General features: G+C 35.8%; 1 protein-coding gene across 1 annotated transcript in view; it reads right to left on the reverse strand.

The window, feature by feature from the left end:
- Nucleotides 1–12,905, reverse strand: part of kcnj11l (potassium inwardly rectifying channel subfamily J member 11, like) — a 67,560-nt gene that overhangs the window by 52,948 nt on the left and 1,707 nt on the right. Inside the window, exons 2-4 of the mRNA XM_039775805.1 lie at nucleotides 6,411–6,790; nucleotides 5,637–5,876; nucleotides 5,266–5,535 (exon numbers count right to left, since the gene is read on the reverse strand). Of these exons, the coding sequence (XP_039631739.1) occupies nucleotides 5,266–5,535; nucleotides 5,637–5,876; nucleotides 6,411–6,569 (669 nt within the window). The 5' untranslated portion in view covers nucleotides 6,570–6,790. The remainder of the gene's footprint in view (nucleotides 1–5,265; nucleotides 5,536–5,636; nucleotides 5,877–6,410; nucleotides 6,791–12,905) is intronic.

The raw sequence follows: 12,905 nt of genomic DNA on the forward strand, positions 1-12,905 counted from the left end.
TTAAATAATTTGTACATGTTTAAAAGTGTATTACCTAATGTATGAATTATCATTTAATAACATTTATAACTATTTGAATAAACATGAACTCATGATCGGTTAAACATTGCATAATGCTTGTTAAATGTTTTATAAATGAAAGTTATTATAAAGTGCTACCTATTTTGGAATCTGACTCTGAAATGTGAATAACAAGTCTAGCCAAATCCAAAGACCACTACCATCTTTTTATATCAGACACAGTCAAAGGCTGGCATTTAGGCTTCAGCCAATTGTTATCAACCAACTATATGGGTGCTATAATCACGACATACTACTGGTCATACCAAGTCCAGATATGCGTGTCATTTTTATAAGCACCGACACTGAAGCTGTGAACTGTTAACAGATACTTGGCTACAAGGCCTCAATTCCCAGCTAGTAGAAGCCATTTTGTCATTTCAAATGTGGTGAATAAAAACAGGAATAGTTGTGCGGCAATGCTAAGACTCTTAAATGGACCAGATGAAGTGAAGCAGCACAAATTGTTGAACACCCAAGAAGCCCCATAGAAATGGAGAAAACAAACTACATGCAGGTCCTGTAACCCCACAGAACACGTCTTTGTTCCTCAAACATTCATATAGTTTGACTTAAACATACGTTGTATTTTCTCAAGATCTGCTTCACAAAATCCCTTATAAATTGTTCCATGCCTTGATTGACAGCTATATTAAACTAGTTTAATTACAACATTAAAAAATATTAAAATTCCATGGGATTAGTGAGTGACGTCTTTTCTAGCACATTATTTTTTGTAAAAAAAAAAAAAAATACAATAAAATAAAAAAAAATTAATAAGAATAAAAAAAAGGATTAACACACTCACCCATCAACAAAAACACTATTTCTCGTTTAGTTAAAAAGCTGAAATTTGGCAGGATGGTATATTTATTGGGCATCTGCTAAAAAAAGGATATTTTCATATATGAATATTAAGGGTAAAACATAACAGAAAAACCAAATACCCCAAAATCTCAAAAACACTTTGACATATACGATTGAAATTTGGTGATGTTTGCTGAAAAAAAAAAATTAATTTGTCCATATTTTTTGGTAATGATTTATGAATGGGCTACTCTTAGGGAAGGTGTACTTTTTTCTTCAGAGAGCCACAAAGGAAGGAAAGGAATCACACAGACAAGTGGGGCTAACGTTTTATGCAAATGAAGATCACTAAAAGAAGCGAAGAGAAAGGATGAACATTCAGTGAAGCTCAAAGCAGACATGCTTAAGAAGCGGCATCCTTGGACGCACACAGTACTCCTTATTCAGTTGGCTTCTTACTCCTTGCGATGCGGTTTAAAACATATACAAATTTGAAGGAGGTTGTCTTCCGTGGATTGTTGGTTGCACTCATATAGAACAAATTTGAACAATGGTAAGGAAAAAATGTTGCCCATGGTAATGAAATGCATGCAATACTACAGAGAACTGCAGTGTGCCATTAGAAGCTAGACCATCATGTGCTGCTATGCTCCAGTTCACAGAACAGAAAGAGTAAAGGGCCAGTACAGAGCACCAGCTCACTTCAAGCCCGGAGTACAACATGAGTCAGGAGCGACAGTATGCCTTGGTAAGTTTAAATGCCTGCTCACTTCAGTACAGGAGTGCTCAAAATACAGAACATACAGGAGATGAACATTGCGGTGCTTTTAACTGGACTGATATTGGCACAACCCAACTCTAACAAGATTGAATATTAGTGAAGCACATTGCTGCAACCACCCTTTCTTCCAAGTAAACAGAATACCACCAGCAATTTGCTTCCACTTCAAGCACTGTGACATTGAACATAACTGTAGTTCATGATATTATTTCTTTTCACCAGTCTTTTTATGTACAGGGTGAACCAAAATGAAGTACCAAATTTCTCTAGGTCATTGCTTGAGCCGAGTGGGATGGGGTGGGAGTCCTTTGATAGGCGATCCCTTGTAGTTTTCAGTCAGCAACATGCCTTGGTCCAGTGCACACCATGCCTTCGCTGTCGAAGCATTCTTCAAACACAAGAAATTTATCATCAATACGCAACGCGCCTTCCTAATGCAGTTCAGCATTCCTCCTAAAGGTGATGCCCCAAATCAGAAAACAATTCTCCAGTGGGTGGCTAAATTTAGACAGAAGAGTACAACATTGAACAGAAAATCTACAGGCCATCCTTGGACTGTACGAACGCCTGAAAATATCCAAGCTGTAGGGGCATCAATTTTGCGGTCTCCTAGATGTTCAGAGTGCTAACATGCTTATGCTTTAGGCATTTCCAACATGTCTTTGAGGAGGATTTTGCATGAGGAACTTAGTTTCCATCCATACAAAATGATGGTAGAGCAGTAACTCACTGAGAGCGGCATAGAGAGTTGTGCGCAAACATTCTGCAAACCATTCTTTGAGATGTCATCGTCATGTGCAGCGACAAGGCACATTTCCATTTGAATGGTTATGTAAATAAGCAAAACTTTTGCTACTGGGCTGAAACCAACACTCGTGAACCTCATCGGAGACCCCTGCACAGTGAGCATGTTACAGTTCGGTGTGCCGTTGCAGAATTTGGCATTGTAGGCCCTTACTTTTTTGAGAAGGGGGAAGAACAACAGTCACCATCACTTCAAAACGTTACATTAAAATGCTAGAGAACTTTTTGCTGCCCCAACTGGTAGAAATAGATGTGTTGGATGTCTGGTTTCAACAGGATGGAGCAACTGCTTATACAACGGGGAGATCCATGTATGTCTTACGGGAGATGATTCCGAGGAAGTTGATCTCCCTGCAGAGTGATGTCTGGTGGCCTTCACATTCACCTGATCTCGCCCTGTGCAATTTCTTCCTTTCCTGTGCCACCACCTTGACATCATTTTTAAAACACAGTGGAAAAAAAAAACTATTTTGTATTCCCTTTCTTGTGTCATAATGAAATTTATTTTATATTGTAGCATTTTTGTAGACTTTTTTCTTCAGAGAGTTTGAAATGTTATACTTTCTTGGCTCACCCTGTACAATGCTTAAAACATTCAGTTCATTGTATCTCCCATGTAAATGTTCAGCGTATAAAAGTCAATGCTGTATGTAGTAAACTAAAGCAAACCACGATTGTGTTTATATTGCTTTTGATCTAATCTCTTCAAAACTTTGTGACGGTACAAGATTCCACATCAGAAAATTACATTACATTCTGACTGAAGCCATCTTTTTCACAGGAAATGCTACAGGATGAAATTATACTTCTACCCCAAATGACCATTATTCCTACTAATTACCTCTGTGAATTCAAAATAACAGTTTTCTGTAAAATAGTATTTTTCTAATGTCCATCAACAAAAGGCAAGGTCAATCACAAGGAAAAGCAAGAACTGATCTACAGCATAAATGCTTTATTCTTGAGCAATTGTATGTAATATATTAAAAACTAAGTGCTCCAGCAAACTAATAATATTAAGTCCAGGGAAGAAAATATAAAAAATTGTATATAGAAAAGTACTCAGTTAGTTATATAGTATTTCTGATACATCCAATTAACAGCACTATACCTGACTTCCCCAGCCTTAGGAAATTTTCCTGGGCAAAGCCAGTTAATACAGCCAGTATAGTGTATATATTTTCATCCTAATTCAATTTGTAGCAGTTACTGTTTAATAAATAGACATATACTGAGTGCCCTTATTTCTAGGCACATTGACAAAAAACTAATATGGTCTTACATTCATATTTAATAGTGTTCAGATGTAGTATTTAGATATAACTGTACTGTACTTGTATCAAGAGGACCAGACATTGTCAAGAAAATAATGAAATACACCCTAACCTCAAGCCTTCATTAACAATACCATACAGCATAGATACATGAACTTGTGCCAATTTCTTCATATCCTGATTCTCATGTCAGCATGTTTTCCTAATTTTGTAGAATGTGTATGCACACACACACACACACACACACGTATATATTCCACAGCCCACTTTAATCACATCACAAAATTTTTCCACCAACAGTACTGGAATTTAGTTGTGCTTTCATCTGCTACACAGACACTCTGGGACAAGATACAATGAGTTACCATTAACTAATAGATCATTTTGCATCTCTGCACGTTTACTTGACTTACTCTAACTCTTCTAGTCTTCTACAAAATTTGTGCCACTCTCCAACATGTTTATTGTACTGTATCAATAACTAGATTTTTTGGGTGAACAATTCTTAGTATAACTGAGACACTAATATCTGTGGAAAAAAAAAAACTCATGCCAGTACACCAAGTACCTGTTGCCATGCTCCTTTTAAAGTTGCTAGCCATTATCTTCATGAGTTACACATAAGCACTCTCTCTTGGAAGCTGCCTGGTCTAAAGTACCACCTCTGCAATGTTATGTACCTAATCGAGCCCTCAGTTAGATGGGAAGAGTGGGTGTACCTGGAAAACTGCTCTCAAAGCTTATAGATTCCTTTACAGTCAAGAAATACTAGATTGCCATATGCTGTATTACTCCAAATAGTGCAAAACATCTCACATTGCCTATAATTCAAGAACCAACCTTTGCAACACCAATACTACCATTAAAAGGAAAATAAAGTTAAACTGTAGTTCATGTTGGAGAGCCAGCAAGGATTTGATTTGTCCATCCGATTATACATGATTAGCATGGTTAATGTTTAATACACTAGTCCTTAATTGTCATACATAGAATGACGTTATGCTGAAAACACTGGAGAAACAGAAGTAAAATGAACCAAAATAAACAATGAAGCAATTAAGGGAACAAAACATTTTCATAGACCAATTTGTGTAAACCACAATGAAAGATGGTGTCTGCCTACTCTATGGAGAGATCAGGAGAGATGAATTTCTAACCTTATTTATGTGAAAATGCCATGATATTACATGCCAGTCTAAGTGTGCTGTGCCATAGGCACATGTGAGTTTGTGCCCTTCCAAATCATCACGATGGTGTGATTATATCGCAAACATGAAAAACAGCAGGGATAAAGCAAAATCAGTAAAAAAAAAACGATAAAACAATCTAATAATTTAAAAATACACAAAAAGCATTCAAATAACAGTGGAACTTAATAGTTACAAATATGATTCTGATAACTATTTTTGTCAGTCTAAAGAAATAGCTATGGGTATTTTGATTTATGATGGCTCCTTAGGATTTCAAAAGCACTTGGATTATTAACAGAAAAAAAACACTCCACAAATTATAAATGTAGACAGTGTATCTATATATTACCTGCATTTGGATAGTAGCAGAAATGATCATACTTTTCCGCAGATCCCCAACACGGAACATGAGAGAAAGTCGACCATTTCGTGGAGCAATCACAGCATTTTTGCTAAATATTAGAGTTTCAGCTCGCCGATTGGCCTGTGCGGTCTTCATGAAAATGCATCCCAACATGACAGCATTAATAAGAAGGCCTGCAATATTCTGAATGATGAGAACTGTAATTGCTAGGGGACACTCCTCTGTAACCATCCTTCCTCCAAAACCAATTGTCACCTAAACAGGAAATCAAACTTTTAGTAAGAGTGGAAAAATCTGTTATGGCACCCAGAACATCAAAGCAAGCTTTATACACTACAGACCTATTTCTAACATACCTGCACTTCAATGGAAAACAAGAACGCTGAGGTAAACGAGTGAATAGAAGTCACACAGGGTGGAGTCATCCTTGACGTCTCAACTACAGGAGATTCCAGATCTCCATGGCCAAAAGCAATAAGCCACCACACCATAGCAAAAAGCATCCAAGAGAAGAGGAAGGCTGAAGTGAAAATAAGAAGGGAATGCTGCCATTTCAAATCCACCATAGTGGTAAAAACATCTTGCAAAAATCGTCCCTGGAAAAAAAGAAGAAGAAAATGGACCTTATTAATAAACTATACAAACATTCCAAAGGGTGAAGTCAGGAAGCTGTTTGGTAAAAAGATGCAAGATCAGTAAACCATAAGTGCCATCTAAACAAAAAATAAACAGCATAATACAAGCAATTAAATTCTTTACTTTGGTGGTGCACTCTTTTCAACAAAATAATTATTGAGCCTGACATAAATATACCGAAAAAGCCAAAGAATGATCTGTTCTATTCGAAGTACATAAAAAAGTACACATGTTGTGCAAGGCTGGGACACTAAGTGTGCCATGGATAAAAACAGAACCTACAACACTGTGGTTTCATGATCCAACTGTGCCCTTTCTCCTTTAGCACAAAAAAAACACTTTTTAATACTAGCGTCATCTTTTTATATAGCAGATAGACTTCAAAATTCAATATAATTACACTTCTTGCAGTCTTAATGCTTTCCATTGATTAACAGTAACAGAATTTATTACCATTATTTACCACTTATTTTGTCACATAGACCACTACTCACCTGTTCCCGGATGTTCTTGTGGGCAACATTGCATGATCCATTTTTTGTAATAAAGCGAGCTCTCTGTGCCTTAGGCCTATACCGGGACTGAACACAATTCTCCTCTACTAGTCGTGTTAACAGGAATTCTTCAGGCAACAAGCCTTTTCGTGCCAGCATGCTAACAAAAATGTCAGGACTGCTTCCAGTAAGATTAAAACAGATCTGCTCAGCAATAAAGTTCTCACAGGGAGCAGGACTTAACTGTGGTTCTTGGTAGAGTGCTCAAACTGTGTGAAGACCACAGCTCTACTTTTGATACTTCTATCAGGTTGCCATATGCCTAAGACCCTTTCTGAGGCTGCTCTTCAATCTGGCACAGCTTCCAAAGTCATTCATTCCTACATGGAAATAGAAAAGAATAAAATTTAGTGTCTTATTGAGACTTGGACATATAATTACGTGTTGATTTGTGTCTCCCAACACCTCTTCCTAAATATAACTCATAGCTTCAGGAAAAAATGACATGCTTAACAACTGTAATCATCTGCAGTCCTCTTTTGTTCCACAGTCCAATCTATTCTGCCAAAAGGTGCAACTAACTATACTACCAACAACTGATGTTTCTATTTTAAAATTAAAATTAAATTTGAAATATTAAATTAAAATTGAGATTGTTTCTACTGTATTGCAGTAAATCAAACAAAACACGGTCATTTCTGTAGTAAAAAGTGGACGTCTGGACAGGTAACAGATTGTTAATTTATACTTACAGCTCAGTTTATGAAAGGATCATTAACTGACCTACAACAAGTTAGAAAACGTACACATGGACTTGCATTCAGAAGTGCTTGGCAAGTTACTTAACCGATTTAAAAGTTGGTGTATTTTACATTGTTAGTTACTTCATCAAGGAGTTGTTTATCAAATTTTTTAATTATATCTTTTGCAACAATAAATCATATTCATATAATACACACAATTATATGAACTAGTAGACTATATTAAATATGTGCATTTTAACAGAGCTTTCCAATTTGATGTGGTTAAAAATGTAACCCAAATACACTTGTTGAGGTCCAATAGCTTTCATAGACAGCAACATCCAACTGAAGTAAGGTAGAATTACATCAATTGATTTGTTATTGTTAGTTATGGTGGGTCACTGACTAAACATTTTTAAAAGACATACCCAATAGAGAGCTAGAAATCTCTGTTAAAGTATAAAAGTAAAATTGTCAGCAGCTTCAGACCAGAATGAAGAGCAGGTATGGAGCTTTTATAGCATCAGAAAAATATTGCTTTATTATCGAATACAAGGTTTTATTTAAAAGTATAAATGTGATCCGAAAAAACAAAAATCCAATAACCACTCCGACAAGTATTTAGTGCGGTAAATACATGCACCTGTTTCACAAATATATATATATCAATACTGCACCACTCTATTACCCACTAAATGCCAAAATATGAACAATAAAGTGAAATTAACAAAAGAATTAAAACCATAAATACAAAAATCACTGAATCTAGAATAAAATGACAATAATATTACTCCAAGAAAGGATAAAAGCAACACCAAACCTAAAAATATTAATTTCAGTCTCAAGACACATAGAATGCAAAAGCAGCTCTTCACAAATCGATAAACCGTAACCACAACTGTCTTTGTTAAACATTTTACCGGTAAGCAACTCTTTAAGCATGGCATAAGCTCTAGTTCTGCTCAGTCCTTGCTATTTGTGGCACAATCAGCTCTTCATGTGCCACAGAAACTGTACACCACAGTGCAGTCCTTATTGCAAGCCCTGTGGCTCCAATCTTCTGCCCATATATCCATCCTATTGCTGTATTACTGAGGGAAGCTGCACCTTTCCAGTGTAATCAATTCAAACACCAATTAGTTCAACGCATGATGTCTCCATCTTATACCGTAAAAATATGTACAAATAAATCTTCAAATGTATTTTTTTTCTCTTTTAACTTGTTTAAGTAACAACTTATTACTTGTTTAACATACATTTAATATATGTTAATGATCCCTGCGTTTCTAAACTGCATGAGTTCTAGCTAAATTTGCTTGCAAGTATGTATATAAACATGTTATGTCTGTGTGGAAAGATAGTCACCAGTATGAATTTCTGAAATTTCATTGATTCAAATGCTGCTGATATATAAAATCAGGAGAATTATTTTGAATATTTTATCAATACAACCTCCTAATATGCAATATTCCAACAGGCATAATTCTAAAATATAAGAAAATTTGGTGCAATAGTACATATTTACAGGGGTGGTTAATGGCCAACATTATTCCATAAGCAAAGCACATATCTAGCAGGAAATCACAAAGTAGTACCATGGTTGTGGTGAAAGCCAGTGTTTATGACTCCACTATTAGGAAAAAATGTTTAATGAGATTTTTGAGACGGTAACAAAGTGCCAACCATCATTCGCTAAGAAACACACTCAAGGTTAAGAAAATGTACCTGGATAATCCTCAAAATCTCTCAAAAATAATTTAAAAATGGATTACATGGGTTCCATTATGCTTGCTAAAAAAGCAAACATTACAGTACTGTACACATAAAAACAAACCCTTATAACGGTGGATACAACATCATGGATTAGGGAAAATTTGTTGCCTCAGGCACACGAATTCCACTTCATGGCAAAGAATTCTGAAAGAAAATTGAGTAACTCCTGTCTGTAAACTGAAGCAGAGTCAAATAACATAACAAAAATTTCAGATACAGTATAAATTTCATATAAATACCATGCCTAAAAATACTTATAAATTTTACAGTCCTCAAAAATTTAAGGACGATGAAATAAGCCAAAGGTCCTACACAATAAAGAGACTAAACATCTGGGTACATATATTGCAGCTAAAAGTTTTGCAATTAATTCATGAACCTCAAAGTGTAATATGTATTTAATAAAATAAGTATATTTGTCATAACTCTGTGTGCTCTGTGTTACAAGGGTTTTATTATTAGATTACTTTTATTCACATTCTAACACTAGACATAAAAAATATGCAAATATTCACAAAATGTGAAAGTGATTATTTTTTCACAGAATGTTATATTTAGGTTTCTTTAGTTTCTCACAGTCTTTATATTTAAGAAGGAAAAAAAAACACTTTTCAAAGAACATTACCAACTTGTGAATATCTCAGTTGGATTCAAATGAACTCTCCTGTAACCAGGACTGTTTAGTGGGGGTCGTGGGGTCAGAGTTGGAGTTGGAAGCAATTATCAAGTTACTAGAGTCGGCGGCTGTAAAAATGCACCAACTATGACTATATGTCTATTGTATTAAAAAAAATCCTGTGACGAGACAAGACTTTTTGGAAGATTTTTTCAGGTCCCATGAGTCAAGACTTTGGCCATGAGAAGTTTTCAAGTCATGCCCTCCTCTCAACCATATTCAACCACACACATAGTACTCTCACCTTTCATTTGTGTGAATGCTTTTGACAGACACAGTTTCTGCTCTGTCTCAGCTCTTATAAATTAACGTTTTCTCACTTTAAGTTCCCAATTAAAGAGGACTCATTATGTCCAAATCTTATTGAAGAATTTCATCACAAAGAGTTACCAATAATAAAAATGATTACACGGGCAATCCTAGCACTGAGAAACGATGAAGTCAAACAAATAAACTCCAAAAATGTCAATCGGTTACACGGCAAATTAGTTAAATGCATATCAATAGACTCTGCTGAAACAGTTGGTGGTGATCGTGCGGAAGATGAAAACAACAACTTACAATATCCCGAAGAATATCTGCAACTGTTAACACTGTCTGGTCTTCCACCGCCTGAATTACTGTTGAAAGAAGGATGTATCCAAGAAAGGTAATGTAGTACCTTCTGCGGATAACATTAGACAACAAAAGAGATCTTGATATGCCATTCGTATTAAAATGTTAAGTTTCCCGTTATAATAGCTTTTGCAAAGACAATTTACAAACCTCAGAGCCAAACATTTGAAAAAGTTGTTTTATTTAATAGAGAGAAAGAAATTAAATTCAAATCACGGGCAGTTATATGTTGCAAGTCACGATGGAAGTCCAAATAAAGAATTAAAATTCAATGTGATATTGATGAAAATTTAATTAAAGAAATTGTTTTTACTGAAGTTTTATAGTGAAAGTTTAAAAAATGTTTTTGCATGTTAATTTCAAAGCCAAACAGAACAAAATCATATTACGCAATGAATAACTCTAATGCAACATGAAACATAATTTACTTTCAAATTATTACATTTTACTATTTTTTTAATATGGTTAATTACTCACTGTAATGTAAAATAGTTCATAAATTGTACATCTGCATCCCCACATGCAAGTGGCAAAACTCAAAAGAGACTAGTGCGGTAGCGTAGGCATGGGGGTTGGCGAGCGAAGTGAGCAGAGGGTAAAGCCCCCCAGTAAATTGTAAGACAATGTGCTAAAATTCCCAATTTTACATATACTAATTCAAATAGTTTTTCTTTTATTCCTTTGATACAAATATAACCTTTTTTAATTTTGTAGGTTTTGTCTTTTGTTTAATGTTACTCAATGTTTATAACTTCTTAAATAATATAAAAAAGCCACAATGACTATTGTTACAGTTTTTAAACCCAAACTTTAACAGGCTAAGGTGCTAAAAACTAGACTGATGATTCACGTTGGTATTGATAAAATGCTTTGGGTCTTGAACGTTGTGTGCTTTCAGTCAACACAACAAGTACTGTACCATGCAAAAGTATGGGGTCATACAGAAATGTTCAAATTTTTGATAGAAATTCATAACTCTTTTATCTAGTTAATAAACCTAACTGATTTTAAAATATAAACAAGGCATGATGAGTGTGCATAATGGCCATTCCTGCTTGAAATTACTGATTTTTTTAATTTATTATTACTTTTGACACCACTTTACTTTGTACAGAACACAGCTAAGCAAGATGTCTGCAAACATCCAATTTTATCCATGCCCCCCTCAGAAACATAGGATTGATTGAGGGACTGACAGAATGACTATTATGAAATTCTGTTTCTTCAGCAGCAGCAAATAACATAAAAGTATTTGGCAAACCAGCAAATATTATTAAAAAAAAAAAAAACATTAAAAAAAGAACATGCACACACGATACCTAAAACACATGGATGCCAACTCTAAAGAAATATTGCCCCAATTATTTTTTATTGTATAAAAAGGAATGAGGAATTGTAGAATTTTTTTGGAAAGAGGCAAAAACATCCCCAGTAGTATCTCTTAGGACATCATGGTGTAATGAGCCAGAGGCTAAAGATACTTGAGGACAATGCATCATAGATAGATGAATAGCATTTAGCCACATTTCTACCAAAGTGCCCAGTGAGTCTAGGGACAGTCCTGTAATCAGCTGGTTCATGTGTATGTCATTGCCAAAGCTGCGCCCCCCAGCAGACTACTGTATACAACTTTACAGTAACTTTCTACTAACTTACTTATTATTTTGACTAATAACTTTATCCATGGCAACATACAACATTTAAGAACATTTGTTTTGTTTTTCTGATTGGAGCACAGGCAGGCAAAGTGACTTGCTCTTGGTCATACAGTGTCAGTCGCATGGATTTGAGCCCGCAGCCTCAGACCTTGCAGTCCTAAGTCCAAAACCTTCACTGCAATACCACACTGCCTGCCAAAATAGCAGCTTGGCAGAGTATCCCAAGTAGCTTTTTAATGCTTGCATTAAATGAGACGGTTTTCCTTTGAACGAATAAGCCAGTTCTGGCCCTTTAATTGTATCGTCCTTGAATCCAGCCCAGTGTACCGTCTACTGTTCAGACAGACCCACTGTTTTTTTTACAAGTCTGCACCAGCTTCACCTTCTCCCCCATTATAAATGACTGATGCCATGAGCTCCTTGGCAAGACCAAAGTCCAGCGCCAACTCCTCTGTCTTGGTAATGTTCTGTTTCAAGTGGAGTTTTATTTTGAGTTCGACCCCCTGTGACCCTGAGTTAGGATATAGCGCATTGGACAATGGATGGATGGCTGTCTATACAGTGAGCAGGATGGGAGGCAGGACAGTTTCCTGGGGTGTCTCAGCCTCTCTAACGGTTTCTCTGTCAGCTACATGGCCCATAATTCAGGTCACCATAAGGGCATCAGCTTGCATCATGTTTTTTCTCTAACTGGAAAGGTTTGATAGTGTTAAAAGCACCATATAAATCAACAAACACAGGCCACACCATTAGATACGTATGCATAAGCTCTGTGGAAGATCTACTCAAATATGTATCTGGAGAGCAAATCGCAGGGATACAAGTAGTCTGTAACCAGGAGTCACTTATTTCATATCCAGGACTCATGAAGTGTAAAGTGAGAGCTTCTGATCTGTAGTCCATAACAGTGCCCATGTTTAGGCACTGGGACTATGCACTATTACAGTCTGCAGGCTCAGAGCAAAGTTGAATAAATGTTGAAGGACCTCACAAAGCTACCAATATATGCCTTGAACACATTTGGACAAAT

Source organism: Polypterus senegalus, chromosome 13 (assembly GCF_016835505.1).
Source record: "Polypterus senegalus isolate Bchr_013 chromosome 13, ASM1683550v1, whole genome shotgun sequence".
Lineage (NCBI taxonomy): Eukaryota > Metazoa > Chordata > Cladistia > Polypteriformes > Polypteridae > Polypterus > Polypterus senegalus.